The sequence below is a fragment of the Ictalurus punctatus genome, chromosome 2 (genome assembly GCF_001660625.3).
Source record: "Ictalurus punctatus breed USDA103 chromosome 2, Coco_2.0, whole genome shotgun sequence".
Taxonomy (NCBI): domain Eukaryota; kingdom Metazoa; phylum Chordata; class Actinopteri; order Siluriformes; family Ictaluridae; genus Ictalurus; species Ictalurus punctatus.
The window spans coordinates 23,604,766-23,622,645 of NC_030417.2; the positions used below are offsets into that span (position 1 = coordinate 23,604,766).

Here is a 17,880-nt window from a genome sequence, read left to right on the forward strand (position 1 = left end):
GTGACATAACTAACCACAGTCAAATATACTGGACATACCTGTGCTAAGACAGGAACAAACTGATCTGTGATTGGCCAGCATCAGTGGACCATAACAAGGCAAATCTTTTTCTAACTGTCGTTTACATAATGCTTGAGTGTATCCCAAGTCCCAGTGCAATAAAACACATATTTAGGTAGAAATTAAGTTTGATTTTACATTGTTAATTGTCTAATTATATCTACAAAATAAAGAGTTTTCATTTCCAATGTAATTATGTGTGTGTGTGTGTGTGTGTGTGTGTGTGTGTGTGTTACTATTTAAATCTAGAACAGTTGTGTTCAGTCATGACTGAAATCTCCTGAACAACTTCTCTGACTTGTACTAGTGACGATTTGGTCACAAGAGCACACTTAATGAGTATGTCCTTTATAAAGTAAAACACTTTTGGTCCTCAAGTAAAAAGTTTTACAGTACGTGCATAAAATATTTCTACATTATGCAGCAGTACACCATCCTTTGCAAGAATACACATCTCGGAGTACGGTATATTTCATTTGAACCCCTGGCCACAGAAACAAATCTAGAAATGTTCATGTTCCTCAGCAGTTTATCTGTGCTGAATGCTTTTCATTCAGGTCAGAGATGTTAAAACCAGAAGGAATTACTCTTGGTACTGGTGTGAAGAGGAAAATACGTATAGATATACAATTTAAATATATGATGTGGTGAGGTGGTAGGTGTGGAACATTCACCATTAGTAGAAAGAGAGAGCCGGGAAATTGTAGGACGTTAACTAGGCAGGAGTTTCAGGCATGGTTTGGGCTGTTAAAATTGCAGGTTTAAATGTTGATGAAAAATATGAAACCAAGATAAATCATGTCTGATCTTTTCCCACTGTAAATGTGACAAAGCAAGCAAATGAAAAACAAACAGATGCTTTCATAAAGAAAAGAAAAAAACATACAATAACCTGGTTGCGTAAGTGTGCACACCCTTTTATAATGGGGCATGTGGATGTGTTCACAAATGAACCAATCACACTCAAACTCCTGTTCAAAAGTAATTATCATACAGCTACCGTGAGTGAAATGATTCTGATTAACCCCAAATAAAGATCAGCTGTTTCTGCAAAGCGTTTACAACAGCATGTATGGTATCTCATTATTGAAAGCTATCGATCAGGAGAGGGGGTACAAGAGAATTTCCAGAACATTAGATCTGCCATGGAACACCGTGAAGGCCAACATCAACAAGTGGAGAAAATGGGGCAAGAACAATGAACAATGTCCCATGAAAACTGACGAAAGGACAACACAAAAACTTATCAGGAAGGCTGCTAAGAGACCTACGCATAGAGCTGCAGGAATATCTGGTCACAAAGACCCAAAAACTGTCACGAGTATGAAAGGGGCCCATAGAAATGGAACAGCGGGCAGTGTTGTGTGCTCAGGCGTTCAGATGAAATGGGGGGGGAGAAGAAAAGAAATGGTCTCAACACGTCAGCACTACAGGTCAGGGCGAAGGAACCCTGGAGCAAATGAATGAGGTTGTTCATGTAACTGAGGAAATCCTTTTAACACACACTGCACTTGGACGCACATTTATATCCATCTCCAACAATGTCCTAACTCCTTCAGTTTACAATGACGCTGTCTCTACTGGAAGGACAAATAAAAACAGCATCTGTTTTGGCGGTTAACAATCATTAGTCATTGCCATGATTAGGAAAGTACAGGGTGCCCCAAAAGAGGACGTCCACTTCTCAGATGGGCCGCATCACTGAATTTTTTGAATTTTTTAAAAGTTTGGCAGCAGTGTCGTGTGTAATGTGCTCACCATGTTTCCCGTTAAAGTCCTTCGCAACCTTGCGACAGCTTCCCGATCAAGCCATGAGAATGATTTCAATACATTCTTTTGTCAAAGGCATTCTTAATGGCTATCTGACAAAAATATATAGTATAAATATGAATTTTTTTGGGGAAACATTTAGCTTTTCGGACACCCTGTATAATATAACAGACACTTAGAGGTGTTTGTTTTTTTAATCAACACATTTGTTAAGAAAATCTGCAAATGTGTACTGTGCAAGGATCAAGTTTCTTCCCCGATCATGTCTGTTATTCGACAATTATGTGAATAAATCCCTACATTTGTGCTCAGAAATGAGGCATTTGGTATTGCATTAGCCTGAGTCATGTGGAGAACCCTTGCTGAGTGCGTCATGATTCCTGGGAGTGTACAGAGCTTAATCTGTTACGGGAAAAGCAAACTGCAACGTTTTTTCATAACGTGCTGAGTTGCTAATAGTGACGACGGACGAAGTGGCAATGCAGCGTTGGGTGGAAGCAAATCCAAAAATGGTTGCGCATTAAAGGAATACAAACAATGTCATCATGGCTAACATTGAAAGAAAGATCATGTGGACCTGTAAGCATGACGACCCTAAATACACCTGACTAGTTTCCATTCATTATTAGCAATGTTAGTGTTTTTTTTTGTTGTTGTTGTTGTTTTTTTTGGTACTGTAGAAGTATTCCTTTAATGCATAAATGTTGATCTTTGTTATGGAGGTGAAGTTTCCCAGCACAGAGTTCAGGGATCTGGGAAGAGAAGATGCCTGAGGCCTAATATGACACATTTAAGTAATACAGTACTTAATGTTGGGTAATACATGCTCACGTGCGGGATTCGGCTGGTTCATTTACCACAGGGCATGGAAACAGGGCAGGGAACTCAACATGTGAGGAATACTTCAGATTGGATTTATTTTCCAGGTGTGAGGCTAAAGGCTATATTTATACTTTAAGTGGCCTAAAAACTGACTTTTCCAAAGGACTTGATAACACACAAAACAATTCTTTACTGATTTACTAACAGGATATATGAAGCATTGCGTGCCTCACATCAGCAATGCGTCTTTTCTGTCTCGCATGTTAACGTAAATGAATTTCCATCCCCTAGGCAAATTAGGGATGCACATGAGTAACCAAGTACTCGGTTTGAACCGTCAGTATTTAAATACTAATATAACTATTCAGGTATTGTCCATTCCAGGGGTGTCTAAACTTATCAGGAAAGGGCCGGTGTGGGTGCAGGTTTTCATTCCAACCAAGCAGAAGCCACACCTGATTCCACCTGTTTAATCAATTGCTCATGGCTTAGGTGTGAGATCTTGGCACACTCAGGTGTGGCTTCTGCTTTAACCCACACCGGCCCTTTCTGGATAAAACTGGACACCACTGCTTTATGCCCTACATCAGCATACGTGAATATTTAATGTAGAGAGCAGCACTATCTTGGTGTACAATTTAGATGTGTGTTGGGACTAAAATAGTCTCTGGAGTAGACAGCTTTAACACCCATGCAGGTAGGTACAGCAGGTCAGATATGAAGCTCATAGTAACAACCACTTTTATTTTACACCCAGAGCAGCTCTTGTATGGAGCATCATCATTTCCTGGTTTAGTAAGTAGAAGGAAGTTTCACGCCTGCTGTTACAGTTGAGCTACGGCCTGAAATACCGAGCTGACATTTAGTAAAGCTTTTGTTGTATGTTTGATATTTATGCTCATTATTTTTCTTCATACTACAGTGCCACTGAACCTGATTGGTCAGAAAGTTGTCATGACTTTTCTATAACGGGTGTTGTGACAGTAGTGTCAGATGTAATTCAAATCTCAGGATTATATGAATGCACTTATTCCAATACGTTATTGTTTCTATAGTAAGAGGTGGACATAACCTAAGGCTAATAATAAATGAATCTAAAACTGACAACAAAGAAGGCCTTCTAATCACTGATATAGTGAAGAAGGAAACATTTATTTAAAAGTTATGTGGAGGGAAGTAGTCTCCAGTGTGAGCGCTTTGTTACAGTCCAACATCTGTTTTCTGCCACAGGAGAATCTTCATGACAGAGGATTTTACCTGGTCTTGTTCATTTTTAAGAGAGAGAAAAAGAGAGCGTGGTAAGGGAGGGACTGTTTACGGATGTTATAACATAACCGCTAACAGGAACTAACTTGTCTCATGGATGTTCCGTGACATTAAGTGAAACCAGTTAAAAAGCATGATGTGTTGTTTAATAATAAAGCAAACTGCTGTGGTATAAGAGCTTCAGCATCACACCGTGCCCATAACACCACTCCCCAAATATTACACTTGATTACAGCATGTTAAAGATCCCCCAACCCTTTTCCCTCTACTAGAGGTTAACCAAATACCTGTTCATTAACTCTTACGACTCTTATGGATAACACACCATTTCAATGTAAGATAGTTATCATATAAATATTGCACATAATGTTATTTACGTTGGAGTTCTCATCACTTGGAAACTACTTGCTGCTGCTGAGGATGGCCTCATATGGACAGTCTAAAGAACTAAACTTAGAAACCTTGAAGATGGCTTTGGACTGCAATTGACATGAACAATTTTGCTACAATGGCTTACGACTACAATTACCATGATAGCTTTAGGACTGCAACTGCCAAGGACAGTTTTGCACTCAAGTCTCCATCAGTGAACAGTTGATAACAAAATAGACTTCATGTGAAAACTATCATGAATTTCCTAGTTACACAATTGCACTTTTTGACCATTTAGTACACAGTTATAGATGGGAATTATTTATAAATGCACTATCCGGTGTCGCCCAGATGAGGATGGGTTCCCTTTTGAGTCTGGTTCCTCTCAAGGTTTCTTTCTCATATCGTCTCAAGGAGTTTTTCCTTGCCACTTTTATCATTAGGGATATCCATCCATCCATTTTCTGTACCGCTTATCCGACACAGGGTTGCTGGGAGCCTGGAGCCTATCGTAGGGAACTCTGGGCACAAGGTGGGGAACACCCTGAATGGGGTGCCAACCCATGGAAGGGCACAATCACATACACATTGGTGTTTAGAAACACACATTGGTGTTTAGAAACACCAATCAGCCTACAGCGCATGTCTTTGGACTAAGGGAGGAAACCGGAGTACCTGGAGGAAACCCCCAAAGCACAGGGAGAACATGCAAGCTCCACACACACACAGGGTGAAGGTGGGAATCGAACCCCCAACCCGGTAGGTGCAAGGCAAATGTGATAACCACTAAGCCAGAATTTATATAGTTCTGTAAAGCTGCTTTGTGAAAATGTCCATTGTCAAAAGCGCTATACAAATCATGTAAATCATGTACTTCTGTGATTGTTGCGATTGTTGCGACCAAAAATGCTTGATTTTGCTGTTGCTTTCTTTTTTTAATTTGTGAGTTTTTTGTAGCTTTTTTCAGGAAACTGGTTGGCTAAATTGCTAATTGGCGAAATTGCAATTGCGCAAAATTGTTTTGTATTGTCTTTCTCAGTGATTCTCAGTTTGTTGGTAAATAAAAAGTTTTAGCTGTATTCATGTTGGACGCACGTGAATCGAAGAGGGCTTTGGCTGCATGCGCTTTGTGATGATGTCACGTCAGCTTCTTGGCCCAAATTTGTGGTAAAATTTTTTTAAAGCGAATAGTGCGGAATTTGCTTAATTTTGCTAAATTGTGGGGAGACTGACAAATAAAATCAAATTTAATTAATTGTTAAGTAGTGTGCATGTATGTGTATAATATATATATATATATATATATATATATATATATATATATATATATATATATATATATATATATATATAAAACAAAATATCAAATGGTACTTCAACTTTTTACTTTTGGTTTTCTGTTATTATACATCAGGATTCCTCTGAGGAAGTACTGCAATTATGCACCAGACATTTTTTAATATTTGTGTATTAACATGCATTGACCACCTCAGATGTTTAAGTATGAGCGTTCAAAATAAGCCCCGTCTGTTATATTCACCACGTACTATTTTTTAGGTAACTAATAGATCTTCATAAAGTAGGAAAAAACGTCTCTCTCCACACTGCCTACGGGAGATTGGGGTGATAGAGTAATAACTTTGTACGCCAGAGCTGCTGGCAAGTATATGAGCCTGCAGAGAGCTTACATACTGCTGGAAGAATGTGTGTGTGTGTGTGTGTGTGTGTGTGTGTGTATGTGTGTGTGTGTGTGTGTGTGTGTGTTCCAGACCAGGCAATAATCCAAAAGTGTAGGCTGACAAACAGCAATGTGACCCCTGGCCTCGTCAGTCCTCAGTAGCCAATTAGAGAACAGGTACAGGGTTTAAATTGCCACTGTGAGGAGATGCAGATAGCTCGAAATGACGAGGGGATGCAAGGATCAAGGGGGGAGGTGAAATGAGGAGAGGAGGAAGGACAGTTGGGATGGAGCAACAGTGCTCTCCGAGGTTACCTACCTCCTTGAGAAGAGACAGGCAGACACAGAAGGATGGGGGAATGGGGGTGCAGAGGGAATAAAGAAACACAACGTTTAACAATAAACGAGCCACACGCGACCACATCTAGAACCAAAATTGCAGACATGTTGTGAGGAGTGGTGGGCAAGTATTAAAAACACATGTGAGTAAATACAGAACAATGTGGGGAAAGACTCAAAACCCAACGCTTCATCCCCGATGCCTGGGGAATAAAAATAGCACTTGAATAAAAGTGTCTTGTTTTATGAGAGCGTTTAAAAAGACCTCGAGAGTCCTTAAGAGTCAAGATTAATATGAAAGAATTGCAATTTGAGGATTTTAATAATAAAAAGCACTGCATACTGTATGTATTTGACCTTTCATGACATCTTTCTATACATAATACTCTATTTGTGATTTAATACAGCAATACTTAAATATGGCACGGTTATGAGCCAGTGAACGGGGTTGTTTGTCATAGTTTTTACTAACACCACGCAATGTGTGAGAAAACCCAGTGTTTCTCTGGAGAATTTACGTGTGATAGCACTGTCTGTGGAGTGGCAGGGTGATGAGGAGGATGGAATAGTAACACGACATACCGACATACAGAGCTCAATGACCTGAGAAAGAGAAAGTGTGTGAGGAAGCCTCCTTTCTCCACTGACCTAGCTTAAGCAGCCAGCCTTCTCTGTCGGGGTTGAAAAATGTGTGGGTCAGGTCGTTGCCATCATCCTCCGGGATCTTGAAGGGCTCACTTTTAATGCTCTCATACAAGTTCTGATCAGGAGCAGGAGAGGGAAAAAAAAGAAAGATGGACACGTTAGGTGACACATTAGCACTCGTTCCACATACAGATATCCAGAAAGACAGGCTACAGCGCATGCTTTTGGACTGGGGGAGGAAACCGGAGTACCTGGAGGAAACCCCCATAGCACGTCTCTGGAGGTTTGAGGAAAATATGCTAGCCAGTAATCCACCATGCCCCATATATTTGTGTGTGTATAGATACACACACACACACACACACACACACACACACACACACACACACATATATATATGTAAAATTTATTGATATGGTAAAGTTTTTCTCTAAGGAGACACTTATTCTTCTTGTACGGAAGGAGTCTTGGCTGTCAGTGCTTGTAACTTTTAGTACTTTTTTCATAAAAGAAGTCTTCAGTATGGAAGACTGTGCTTTCTCTGTAACATGACAAGCTGCATTTTTTCATTCTTATTAACGCCAACAGAGAAAAAATACAGGCTGGTGAGGGAGTGATTTATAGCTGAGATAACAGAAGTGATAACAGAAGCTAACTTGTTTTGCAGATGTTCCGCAACATTAAATCTTACTATAGTAGGTACAGTGAGGGAAAAAAGTATTTGATCCCCTGCTGATTTTGTACGTTTGCCCACTGACAAAGAAATGATCAGTCTATAATTTTAATGGTAGTTGTATTTGAACAGTGAGAGACAGAATAACAACAAAAAAATCCAGAAAAACGCGTCAAAAATTTTATAAATTAATTTGCATTTTAATGAGGGAAAAAAGTATTTGACCCCCTCTCAATCAGAAAGATTTCTGGCTCCCAGGTGTCTTTTATACAGGTAACGAGCTGAGATTAGGAGCACACTCTTAAAGGGAGTGCTCCTAATATCAGTTTGTTACCTGTATAAAAGACACCTGTCCACAGAAGCAATCAATCAATCAGATTCCAAACTCTCCACCATGGCCAAGACCAAAGAGCTCTCCAAGGATGTCAGGGACAAGACTGTAGACCTACACAAGTCTGGAATGCGCTACAAGACCATTGCCAAGCAGCTTGCTGAGAAGGGGACAACAGTTGGTGCGATTATTCGCAAATGGAAGAAGGACAAAAGAACTGTCAATCTCCCTCGGCCTGGGGCTCCATGCAAGATCTCACCTCGTGGAGTTGCAGTGATCATGAGAACAGTGAGGAATCAGCCCAGAACTACACGGGAGGATCTTGTCAATGATCTCAAGGCAGCTGGGACCATAGTCACCAAGAAAACAATTGGTAACACACTACGCCGCGAAGGACTGAAATCCTGCAGCGCGCGCAAGGTCCGCTGCTCAAGAAAGCACATATACATGCCCGTCTGAAGTTTGCCAATGAACATCTGAATGATTCAGAGGACAACTGGGTGAAAGTGTTGTGGTCAGATGAGACCAAAATGGAGTTCTTTGGCATCAACTCAACTCGCCGTGTTTGGAGGAGGAGGAATGCTGCCTATGACCCCTGGAACACCATCCCCACCGTCAAACATGGAGGTGGAAACATTATGCTTTGGGGGTGTTTCTCTGCTAAGGGGACAGGACAACTTCACCGCATCAAAGGGACGATGGACGGAGCCATGTACCGTCAAATCTTGGGTGAAAACCTCCTTCCCTCAGACAGGGCATTGAAAATGGGTCGTGGATGGGTATTCCAGCATGACAATGACCCAAAACACACGGCCAAGGCAACAAAGGAGTGGCTCAAGAAGAAGCACATTAAGGTCCTGGAGTGACCTAGGCAGTCTCCAGACCTAAATCCCATAGAAAATCTGTGGAGAGAGCTGAAGGTTCGAGTTGCCAAACGTCAGCCTCGAAACCTTAATGATTTGGAGAAGATCTGCAAAGAGGAGTGGGACAAAATCCCTCCTGAGATGTGTGCAAACCTGGTGGCCAACTACAAGAAACGTTTGACCTCTGTGATTGCCAACAAGGGTTTTTAAACCAAGTACTAAGTCATGTTTTGCAGAGGGGTCAAATACTTATTTCCCTCATTAAAATGCAAATCAATTTATAACATTTTTGACGTGCGTTTTTCTGGATTTTTTTGTTGTTATTCTGTCTCTCACTGTTCAAATAAATCTACCATTAAAATTATAGACTGATCATTTCTTTGTCAGTGGGCAAACGTACAAAATCAGCAGGGGATCAAATACTTTTTTCCCTCACTGTAAATGTACTACATGTTGTTCATTAATTTAAAAAAAAAAATGTTTGATTGTCAAATTGCTATGGTATAAGAAGAATAAAACACTTCAATATATGATTACAGTAATACAGGCTGTTTGACTTCATCCCAATCATTGATCATTTTTCTTATAAAAGCATGCCCTGTTATGTTTTATTCTTTAATTATTGGTATGGAATATTGATAAATACTTTAAGAAATGTGCATATATTTTAATGATCTAATCTAAAATACTGTAATCACTAAACAGTGAGATTGGAGTTTAGTATAATATGCTTCATGCCCTTATTTTGAGGTAATAATAAAGTGTTGCTTTGTACTAAGATTGTTAGAGTTTGGCTCAAATGTCACTGGCTAAGGATTTATCAACATTTATTTTTCAGATTACCAAGGACAGGATAGTTGATTGGTACTTTACAATTCTGAGCTATTTTGAATTTGTGAGAAGTCACCCCTGAACATTCATTTGTTTTACTATAAGTTCATTCGAACATATAACACACAAAGCATACAAGAAGGTTACAAGTTTATATAATATTCATGAACTAGTTCTATGTTTGTTTCAGGCTCAAATGGGACAAAAACGATCCTGCAGCTTTTATATCTTTTAGTGCACTTAAATACTAATAGCACATTTGCCCTATACTTATAAATGATCACACTCTGATGCTGCATCCTCAGACTTGCCACTTAGTGTATTCTCTTCAAGTATACTTAAACATAAATCTCCTTTTTGATCTGAGAGAGAGAGAGAGAGAGAGAGAGAGAGAGAGAGAGAGAGAGAGAGAGAGAGAGAGAGAGAGCGAGAGAGAGGAATCATCAAGACAAAAGACTTCCTGAAGTGTGGGTAAACCATTTAATGCTCATCTCAGGAACTGCTTTCTGGAAAACAAATTATATGGTTGGTCCCCCCCCCCCCCCCCCCCCCATATTTATATAGCATGTTTAAAGACAATTTAAAATGCTTCATAAAATTTATTCTGAGCATACTGTATACTGGGTTACAACTAGCTTACATTAAAAAGGTTATTTAATGGGCACTTAATATAAGTTTACCTAAATATTTTTCTACTCTGAATTTCTTAACTGAATTATTATTAGTACATTTAAAAATTAACTAATAGCTTATGTACATGAGCAACTTAAGTATACTTAGCAAACTGTAAGGATACACAGGGTACTTTTCTCCATGTATAGAGTAACAGTATGCTTGTCTTATGCATGGATAAACTTCGACAGTGCCTCACACTAATATTGGCACCCTTGGTAAATATGAGCAATGAAGGCTGTGAAAAATTGTCTTGACCTTTTGATCTTTTGTTTAAAAAATTCACAAAAACACTCTGCTCTCATGAATATCAAACAATTGCAAACACAACACAGGTTTATCAAAAAAATCTTTGTTAAATATGTGTGCAACAATTATTGGCACCCCTACGAATTCATATGAGAAAAATATATTTGAAATATATTCCCATACATGTTTTAAATTTTTTAGCACACCTAGGAACAGGAAATTGTTCAACCATGACTTCCTGTTTCACAGAGGTATAAATATGAGGTAACACATAGGCCAAATTCCCTTAGTCATTCATAATAATGGGTAAGACCAAGGATTATAGCTGTGATGTGCGGCAAAAGGTTGTTGAGCTTCACAGAATGGGAAGTGGCTTTAAGAATATAGCACAAGCATTGAAAATGCCCATTTCCACCATCAGGGCAATAATTAAGAAGTTCCAGTCAACTGGAAATGTTATGAATCAACCTGGAAAGGGACGTGTGTCTATATTGTCTCAGTGCACTGTGAAGAGGATGGTTCGAGTGGCCAAAAAATCTCCAAGGATCACAGCTGGAGAATTGCAGAAGTTAATTGTGTCTTGGGGTCAGAAAGTCTCCAAAACTACAATCTGAACTCACCTATATAACCACATGTTTTTTGGAAGGGTTTCAAGAAAAAAGCCTGTATTCTCATCCAAAAATAAACTCAAACGTCTTCAGTTTGCCAGACACTACTGGAACTACAAATGGGATCGGGTTCTATGGTCCGATGAAACCAAAATAGAGCTTTTTGGCAATAAACACCAGAGGTGGTTTTGGCGTACACAGAGAGGTAGCCAAATGGAAAAGTACCTCATGCCCACGGTTAAATATGGTGGTGGCTCTGTAATGTTTTGGAGTTGTTTTTCTGCCAGAGGACCTGGATATTTTGTTAGAATAGATGGTATCATGGACTACCAAATATCAACAGATATTAAATGAAAACCTGAATGCCTCTGACAGACACCGTAAAATGGGCCGTGGTTGGAATTCCAGCAGGACAATGATCCAAAACATACATCAAAATCAACACAAAAATGGTTTACTGGCCACGGGACTAAAATCAAGGTCCTGCCATGGCCATCCCAGTCCCCTGACTTCAACCCCATGGAAAACCTGTGGGGTGAACTGAAGAGGAGAGTCCACCAGTGTAGTCTCTCCTCTGCAGGATCTGGTGAGATTCTGTATGGAGGAATGGTCTCAGATCCCTTGCCATGTATCAGACCTCATCAGGTATTATAGGAGCTGTTAGAGACTCAGAGCTGTTATCTTGGCAAAGGAAGGTAGCACAGAGTATTGACCAAAAGGTTGCTAATAATTGTTGCACATCTATATTTAACAAGTATATATATTTTGATAAACCTGTGTTTTGTTTGCAATTGTTTGATATCTATGAGAACAGAGTATTTTTGTGATTTTTTTAACAAATGATCAAAAGGTTAAACAATAAAGACAATTATTCACAGCCTTCTTTGCTCATATTTACCACGGGTGCCAATATTAGTGGAAGGCACTGTATGTCACCTTTTTTCATTATAAGGCCAGTTTAAATATTGTTTTTCACTGATGCTTGTAAAAGGTTTATTTATTTGTGTTAAGGTTGTCCTGCCACTGTGAAGTCTGTATGTAAGTCTGTACGTTTCTGTGTTATACAATCCAAACCTCTCTAGAAACTGTATGCGTGATGCCTACGCATGTGGGACAGATTCCATCTCACAGCTTTCTGTGAAGCCCTAAAGATTTTTTGCTACACTACCGGGAATAGAGAATTCTAGTATTCTGTGAAGGTGGATGTAAAGGATTGCTGCTGGTATCTAGTAGTAGTAAGTCACAGTGAATGCACTTGTGGCATAAACTTGAATATACTTCCCAAAACTCAGGTGAATTGATTCAACCCCTCAAATGATTATAATTAACAGGATTATAATTAAATAATAAACTGGATGACTATAAACCTTTAGAGACCTATATAGCTACTGCTGTTCTCATTGCAAGCATGAGGACAGTGTCAGAAGTAGCATTGTTAGCAGTCACAGAAATGAAGATTTAGATACTTTTTTCCTGTGTCATTCCACTTTATTATACATAACTTTATTCATGGACTTTGTTGTGACATGTTGTGAATTCTTTATATTTCCGGATTTCTTGAGTTAATACTGATGTCTGGTGAAAACTTCATGTGAATAGCCTCACTGGAAATATATTTACTGAAAAAAATGTTGACACGTCCAATACTTATTTCCCCCACTGTATAGTGAATGGCAATACCCTGAGCAGCTCCTCTGGTAGGTCTCCTCCCTCATTGATTCCCCTGTTCATGGAGATAAAGCGCTCCACAGCAGGCTTGTCCCTGACATTGGGGTTGTGAAGGCTGGTGTTCAGCATGATGATCGCAAAGGACAAGACATAACACGTGTCTGTAAAATATGGATCATAATGGAAGTTATACAACAAAGTTGCAAAAAAAAAGCACCAATTTGAGCGCACACAATAACATGCAATGACATATTCATGAAACTTGTATGACATCAAACAAGCATTGATTTAATTGAATGAATCAGCTTCAGCTGCATGGATCTAAGCTAGTCATATATTTACTTGCCATCTGCATATAACACATCCCGATTGACCCTCAAAGTCATCTAATTGACATGAAACACTTAACACCCTAATTTAGGTGTTGCGATACTGAGCCAATAAAAGAAAGTATTCAGCAAGCTGTCCAGGTCTGAGGAAAGCAAATGAACTACAATTCCAAAAAGTAACTATCAGAATTTGACTTTAACTGTGGCAGGGTTCTTGGTGCCAGATGGGCTGGTTTGAGTATTTCAGAAATTGCTGATCTCCAGGCATAGAGTTTACACAGAATGGTGCAAAAGGAGAGGAGGGTCTGCAGGCTGAAACACCTTTTCCATGAGAGAGATCAGAGGAGAATGAGCAGACTGGTCTGAGCTGACGGGAAGTCTATAGTATCTCAAATAAGCACTCGCTACAATCATGGTGAACAGAAAAGCATCTCAGAATGCACAACACATCAAACCTTGAGGTGGAAGGGCTACAACAGTAGAAAAGCACATCTGAGGCTATTATGGGCCAAGATAACCTGAACCTGGAAAAAAGACCAAGTGGGGTTTTTTTTTGTATTCTTTAGCTGTCTAGTTTGAGTGAGTCAGTGCACATGATAGCCTCAGATTCTTGTCCTTGGCTGACAGGAGTGGAACCCAATGTGGTCTTCAGCTGTTACAACCCATACACCTTAAGGTTCAATATTTTGTGCATGCTGAGATGCTTTTCTGCTCACCATGGTTCTAAAGAGTGATTATTTGAGTTACTATATCCTTCATGGCAGCTCAAGCTTCTGACCTCCTTTATCAACAAAGCATTTCCACCCATAGAACTGTCGCTCACTTAATGTTTTTGTTTTTCACATCATTCTGTGTAAACACTAGAGACTGTCGTGTGTCAAAAACACATCCTAATTAAGGTGTTGTGATAGTGAGACAATAAAATTAAGTATTCAGCAAGCTGTGCAGATCTGAGGAAAGCTAAATGAACTACAATTCCAAAATGAAACTAGTGGCATTGTGAGGAAGTTATCTCTGCTTAATATGGTTGTTCAGTAATAATTTGAAATACTTGGATTTGTTTACTTGGATAAGTGTCAGCGACTGTGAGACAATAAAACACTGGCTTTGGTTTTCAGATGTTGTGTTCCAATGTGGCTCCAAATGGCTGCCACAGAAGGGGACCCTTGAGAGTTCTCACTGTGAATGGTGTAGCTTTTGAAGGAAAGCCTTTACAAATGAAGGTTGTGTGCAGAGGCAAACAGTGATATACAATAAATTGTGACCTTGTAGTAGTTTTAGGGTTATACCATGAATTTTTCATACAGTTCTCCCGCTAATCACATCTCTTTCTATTGATCTGGAGCATGAGGAAGTGTTTGCACACAGAGCCACAGAGATTGACCAGAGATTCATTTAATTTTCACAGACGCTCAGTAAGGTAATTAGAGTCTGGCTATACTGATAAACCAGCTGACAAAGAGTGAGTGCCATGGCTCTGTGCTGGGCATGAAAACACATGGCTTTCGTTATGCTTGAGATGCAAATACAAGGCAGCACAAAATCTTTAATCCCTGTGATCAATAGAACTTAGTGAAGAACAGACAGAGAAGATGACGTTGCTCTGATTGTTAATGCAATAAGAAGGAGACCACCAGTCTGACCTGTGGATTGGAAGACTCCTGGGTTACACTGACAGTACCGGGAAGCGAAGGCCTCCATCATTCTATCGATCTTCTGCGCCTCGCCCGGCAGCCTGAAGCTCCACAGAAATTGCCTGCACAGAAACAGTGTGTGGGTGGTTCAGCCAGAGATCCGGAGCATCAATAACAACATGAGGAATATGTTCTAGGAAATAACCCTCAGGTGATGCTCAAAGGATAAGATGCTCGAAAATACTGGAGCTGCAATGGAACATAAGCACAACCAACCCACCTTAACACTTGGATATCTTCAACTGGTAAAATGTAGACATTTTCTACTATATGCAGTTCTGAAAACTACAGGTTTTGCTGGACTGAAATATCTTTCTCATCTGCAAGTGTCTTAAATACTCTTCTGAATTCTTGATTCTGGATGTTGTATTTCCTTCTGTAACTAGAAGTCAGACTGACATCGTCTTGAAGTGCTTGAGTGATTTACGCAACAGTCAGCAGCATTCAAGGTACGCCAGAGCCCCAAATAATCTAAACAATTCTGATGGAAGCTTAGCAAGCGAGCTAACTAGGAAGAACAGCAAAGAGATTGAGATGGAGAAGTGTAGACGGTGTGTAAAGATGGAATTGTGTTCTCCATCAGTTTGAGGAACATTCCAGCACTGAAGTTGGAATAACACCTAAAAAAAGCACCTATCACATAACCGTGACTGTACAAATTTCTTCAGAATGAATAATTTATTTCTCAACCAAGCAATGGTTTGAAGAGGGAATAATGTGCCAGAGAGTGCAGGGCCAAAACACACAGACAAACCATGTTTACTGCTAACAAGCTGCTATTGTAGAACTAGACATTTCTCCGGGGGCAGGACACACAGTATATGGTTCTAGAGAGCATTTAACTGGACAATCAAGAAAAATTGCACAAATATGAATCATCAAAACATTCTGATCTTTTTCCCAGGACTATAAAAATTAAAATGAGTATCTCCATCCATCCATTTTCTGTACCGCTTATCTTGTACAGGGTCGCGGGGAGCCTGGACTGTCTTCCATGGGACTCAGGGCACAAGGTGGGGGGACACACTGAAAAGAGGTGTCAAACCATTGCAGGGCACTCACACACCACAGACAATTTAGAGATGCAATCAGCCTACAATTCATGCCTTGGACTGGAGGTGGAAGCCAGAGTACTTAGAGGAAACCCCCAAGGCACGGGGAATCAAACTCAAACCCTGTAGGTGCGTGGCAAACATGATAACTACTAAGCCATCATGCCCCCGAAACTCTACTTTTTTTGTATTACTTCCAGAAAATATATTGTATCTTTGTCCATAGAACTAAAGGCAGCTGGGTGAATGGGTGAATAAGACAGTGTAAAGCGCTTTGTAGAACCGCTAAGGTAAAAATAGCGCTATATAAATGCGGACCATTTACCATTTGAAGGACAGGCACAAAAAGCTCTGAAACACTAATTTTGATTGCAATTCTGGTTAGCACTAAAAGTGAGAAAGGAGGAATTTGCATTTAAAAATTGGATTAAATTCCACTGGAAGACACCTAGCGCTGTACTTATAGCCTAATCTCTTACTGGAAATACAGCCTTATGTGAAATTGTAAAGAATTCTGTGTTTACAAAGAAAAATTCACTAAAAGTTTACAAAGAGTTTTCACTAAGTGATTATCAGAATTATCTACGTCAGTCTCTCGCATCACATGCAGTACAAGTCAATCGCAACATTTAAACGTGAGTCTCGTCTTTCTGATCACTGGTTGCTCTTAAAGTAGTGGGGCAATAATACAACCAGTGCTGTTGGATAAACTTCTTGCTACTAATGTATTTTTCAATGTATTTGAACATTTTAAAGCACTGAAACACCCTTCAGGTGACGCTCAAAATTATAAACAAGCTGAAATGTAGCATGCGGAGAACCAACCCACCGTAACGCCTGGACAAGATTGAGGTCTGCGAATTCATGGAGCTCCACGAAGGCCTGGAGCACTTTAATGTTGAAGTCATCCCTGTGAAAGAAAAAAAATCTCGGAAAATAAAACACAGAACAGCACGAGTGCCAAAATCCCACCATTGGTGCTTCTCAGCAGTACAAGTTATTGTTTTAGAGATCAGAGAATTTACAGTGGATCAGAGCCAAACCACTGCACAGGATAATCATCTGACTTTTTGTCCATCTAAGTTATGCAGCCTCGAAAGTTTTTGTTTTGACAGGCACATCCCTAGAGGTGTTCTATTTACTTTAAAGAGATAAGAAACACATGTGGCCCCAGCTGCTTTTTAAAAATTTTTAATTACTGCACGGTTTTGTGGCTGTTCTGCACAATAAACCCAGACCATCAATTTCCGGGGGATTTACTGTATGCCATGCTCAGAAACACCAGGCACCCAACTTTATCAAAAATGAAACAAGGTCTTACCGTTCCCCTAAGTAATCCCCAATGACTGTTTTGTTTAGACCCTCCCCTTTGTAGAGGAATTGGGCTATATCTTCAGGAGTGTGTTGCAGGAGGTCATTCTCCAAGAGAAATTGGATCCCCTAAAAGGTAAACATGCATGTTATGTACCAAATCTCTCAAAACAAGCAAACCTACAAATCTACACTCCTCTATGTTTTATTAACTGCAGATAACCCTGGATCTGTTTCTTTGACTAATATTCATGTGGCCCACTGAAACGAGATTAGTTAAGCACATGTGTTAAAAACAGAAAATAAAGTCAATTTAAGCAAGAACAACATTAACATTTATTGCTTATTTATTTAGCCTTGCCTTTTTGGGATCCATGTTGAATTTCTTTCTTCCCATGGCAATCTGTTTGTTTCTCTGTGTGGTTTTGCTATAATTTGCAGAAAGAGAACAAAACAACAGCAAAGCAATTATTCTCATGTTGGTGTAGTCCTTAAACGACTTCTTGAGAGAAGGAACATCTCAATAGATGGCAAATATGCCAAAAAATAATAATTAATAAATAAATAAATAAATAAATAAATAAATGAATGAAGTAATACTTCATAACCATTTTCTGCCTAGATGACTACAACCCAATGAAATATTC

General features: G+C 39.5%; 1 protein-coding gene across 2 annotated transcripts in view; it reads right to left on the reverse strand.

Annotated features, from left to right (window-relative positions):
* Positions 1–17,880, reverse strand: part of cyth3b (cytohesin 3b) — a 47,680-nt gene that overhangs the window by 3,052 nt on the left and 26,748 nt on the right. For both annotated transcript variants that reach the window (XM_017456351.3, XM_017456344.3), the window contains exons 4-9: positions 17,595–17,661; positions 17,244–17,362; positions 16,752–16,832; positions 14,820–14,932; positions 12,860–13,008; positions 6,956–7,067 (exon numbers count right to left, since the gene is read on the reverse strand). In XM_017456351.3, coding sequence (XP_017311840.1) covers positions 6,956–7,067; positions 12,860–13,008; positions 14,820–14,932; positions 16,752–16,832; positions 17,244–17,362; positions 17,595–17,661 — 641 coding nt within the window. The remainder of the gene's footprint in view (positions 1–6,955; positions 7,068–12,859; positions 13,009–14,819; positions 14,933–16,751; positions 16,833–17,243; positions 17,363–17,594; positions 17,662–17,880) is intronic.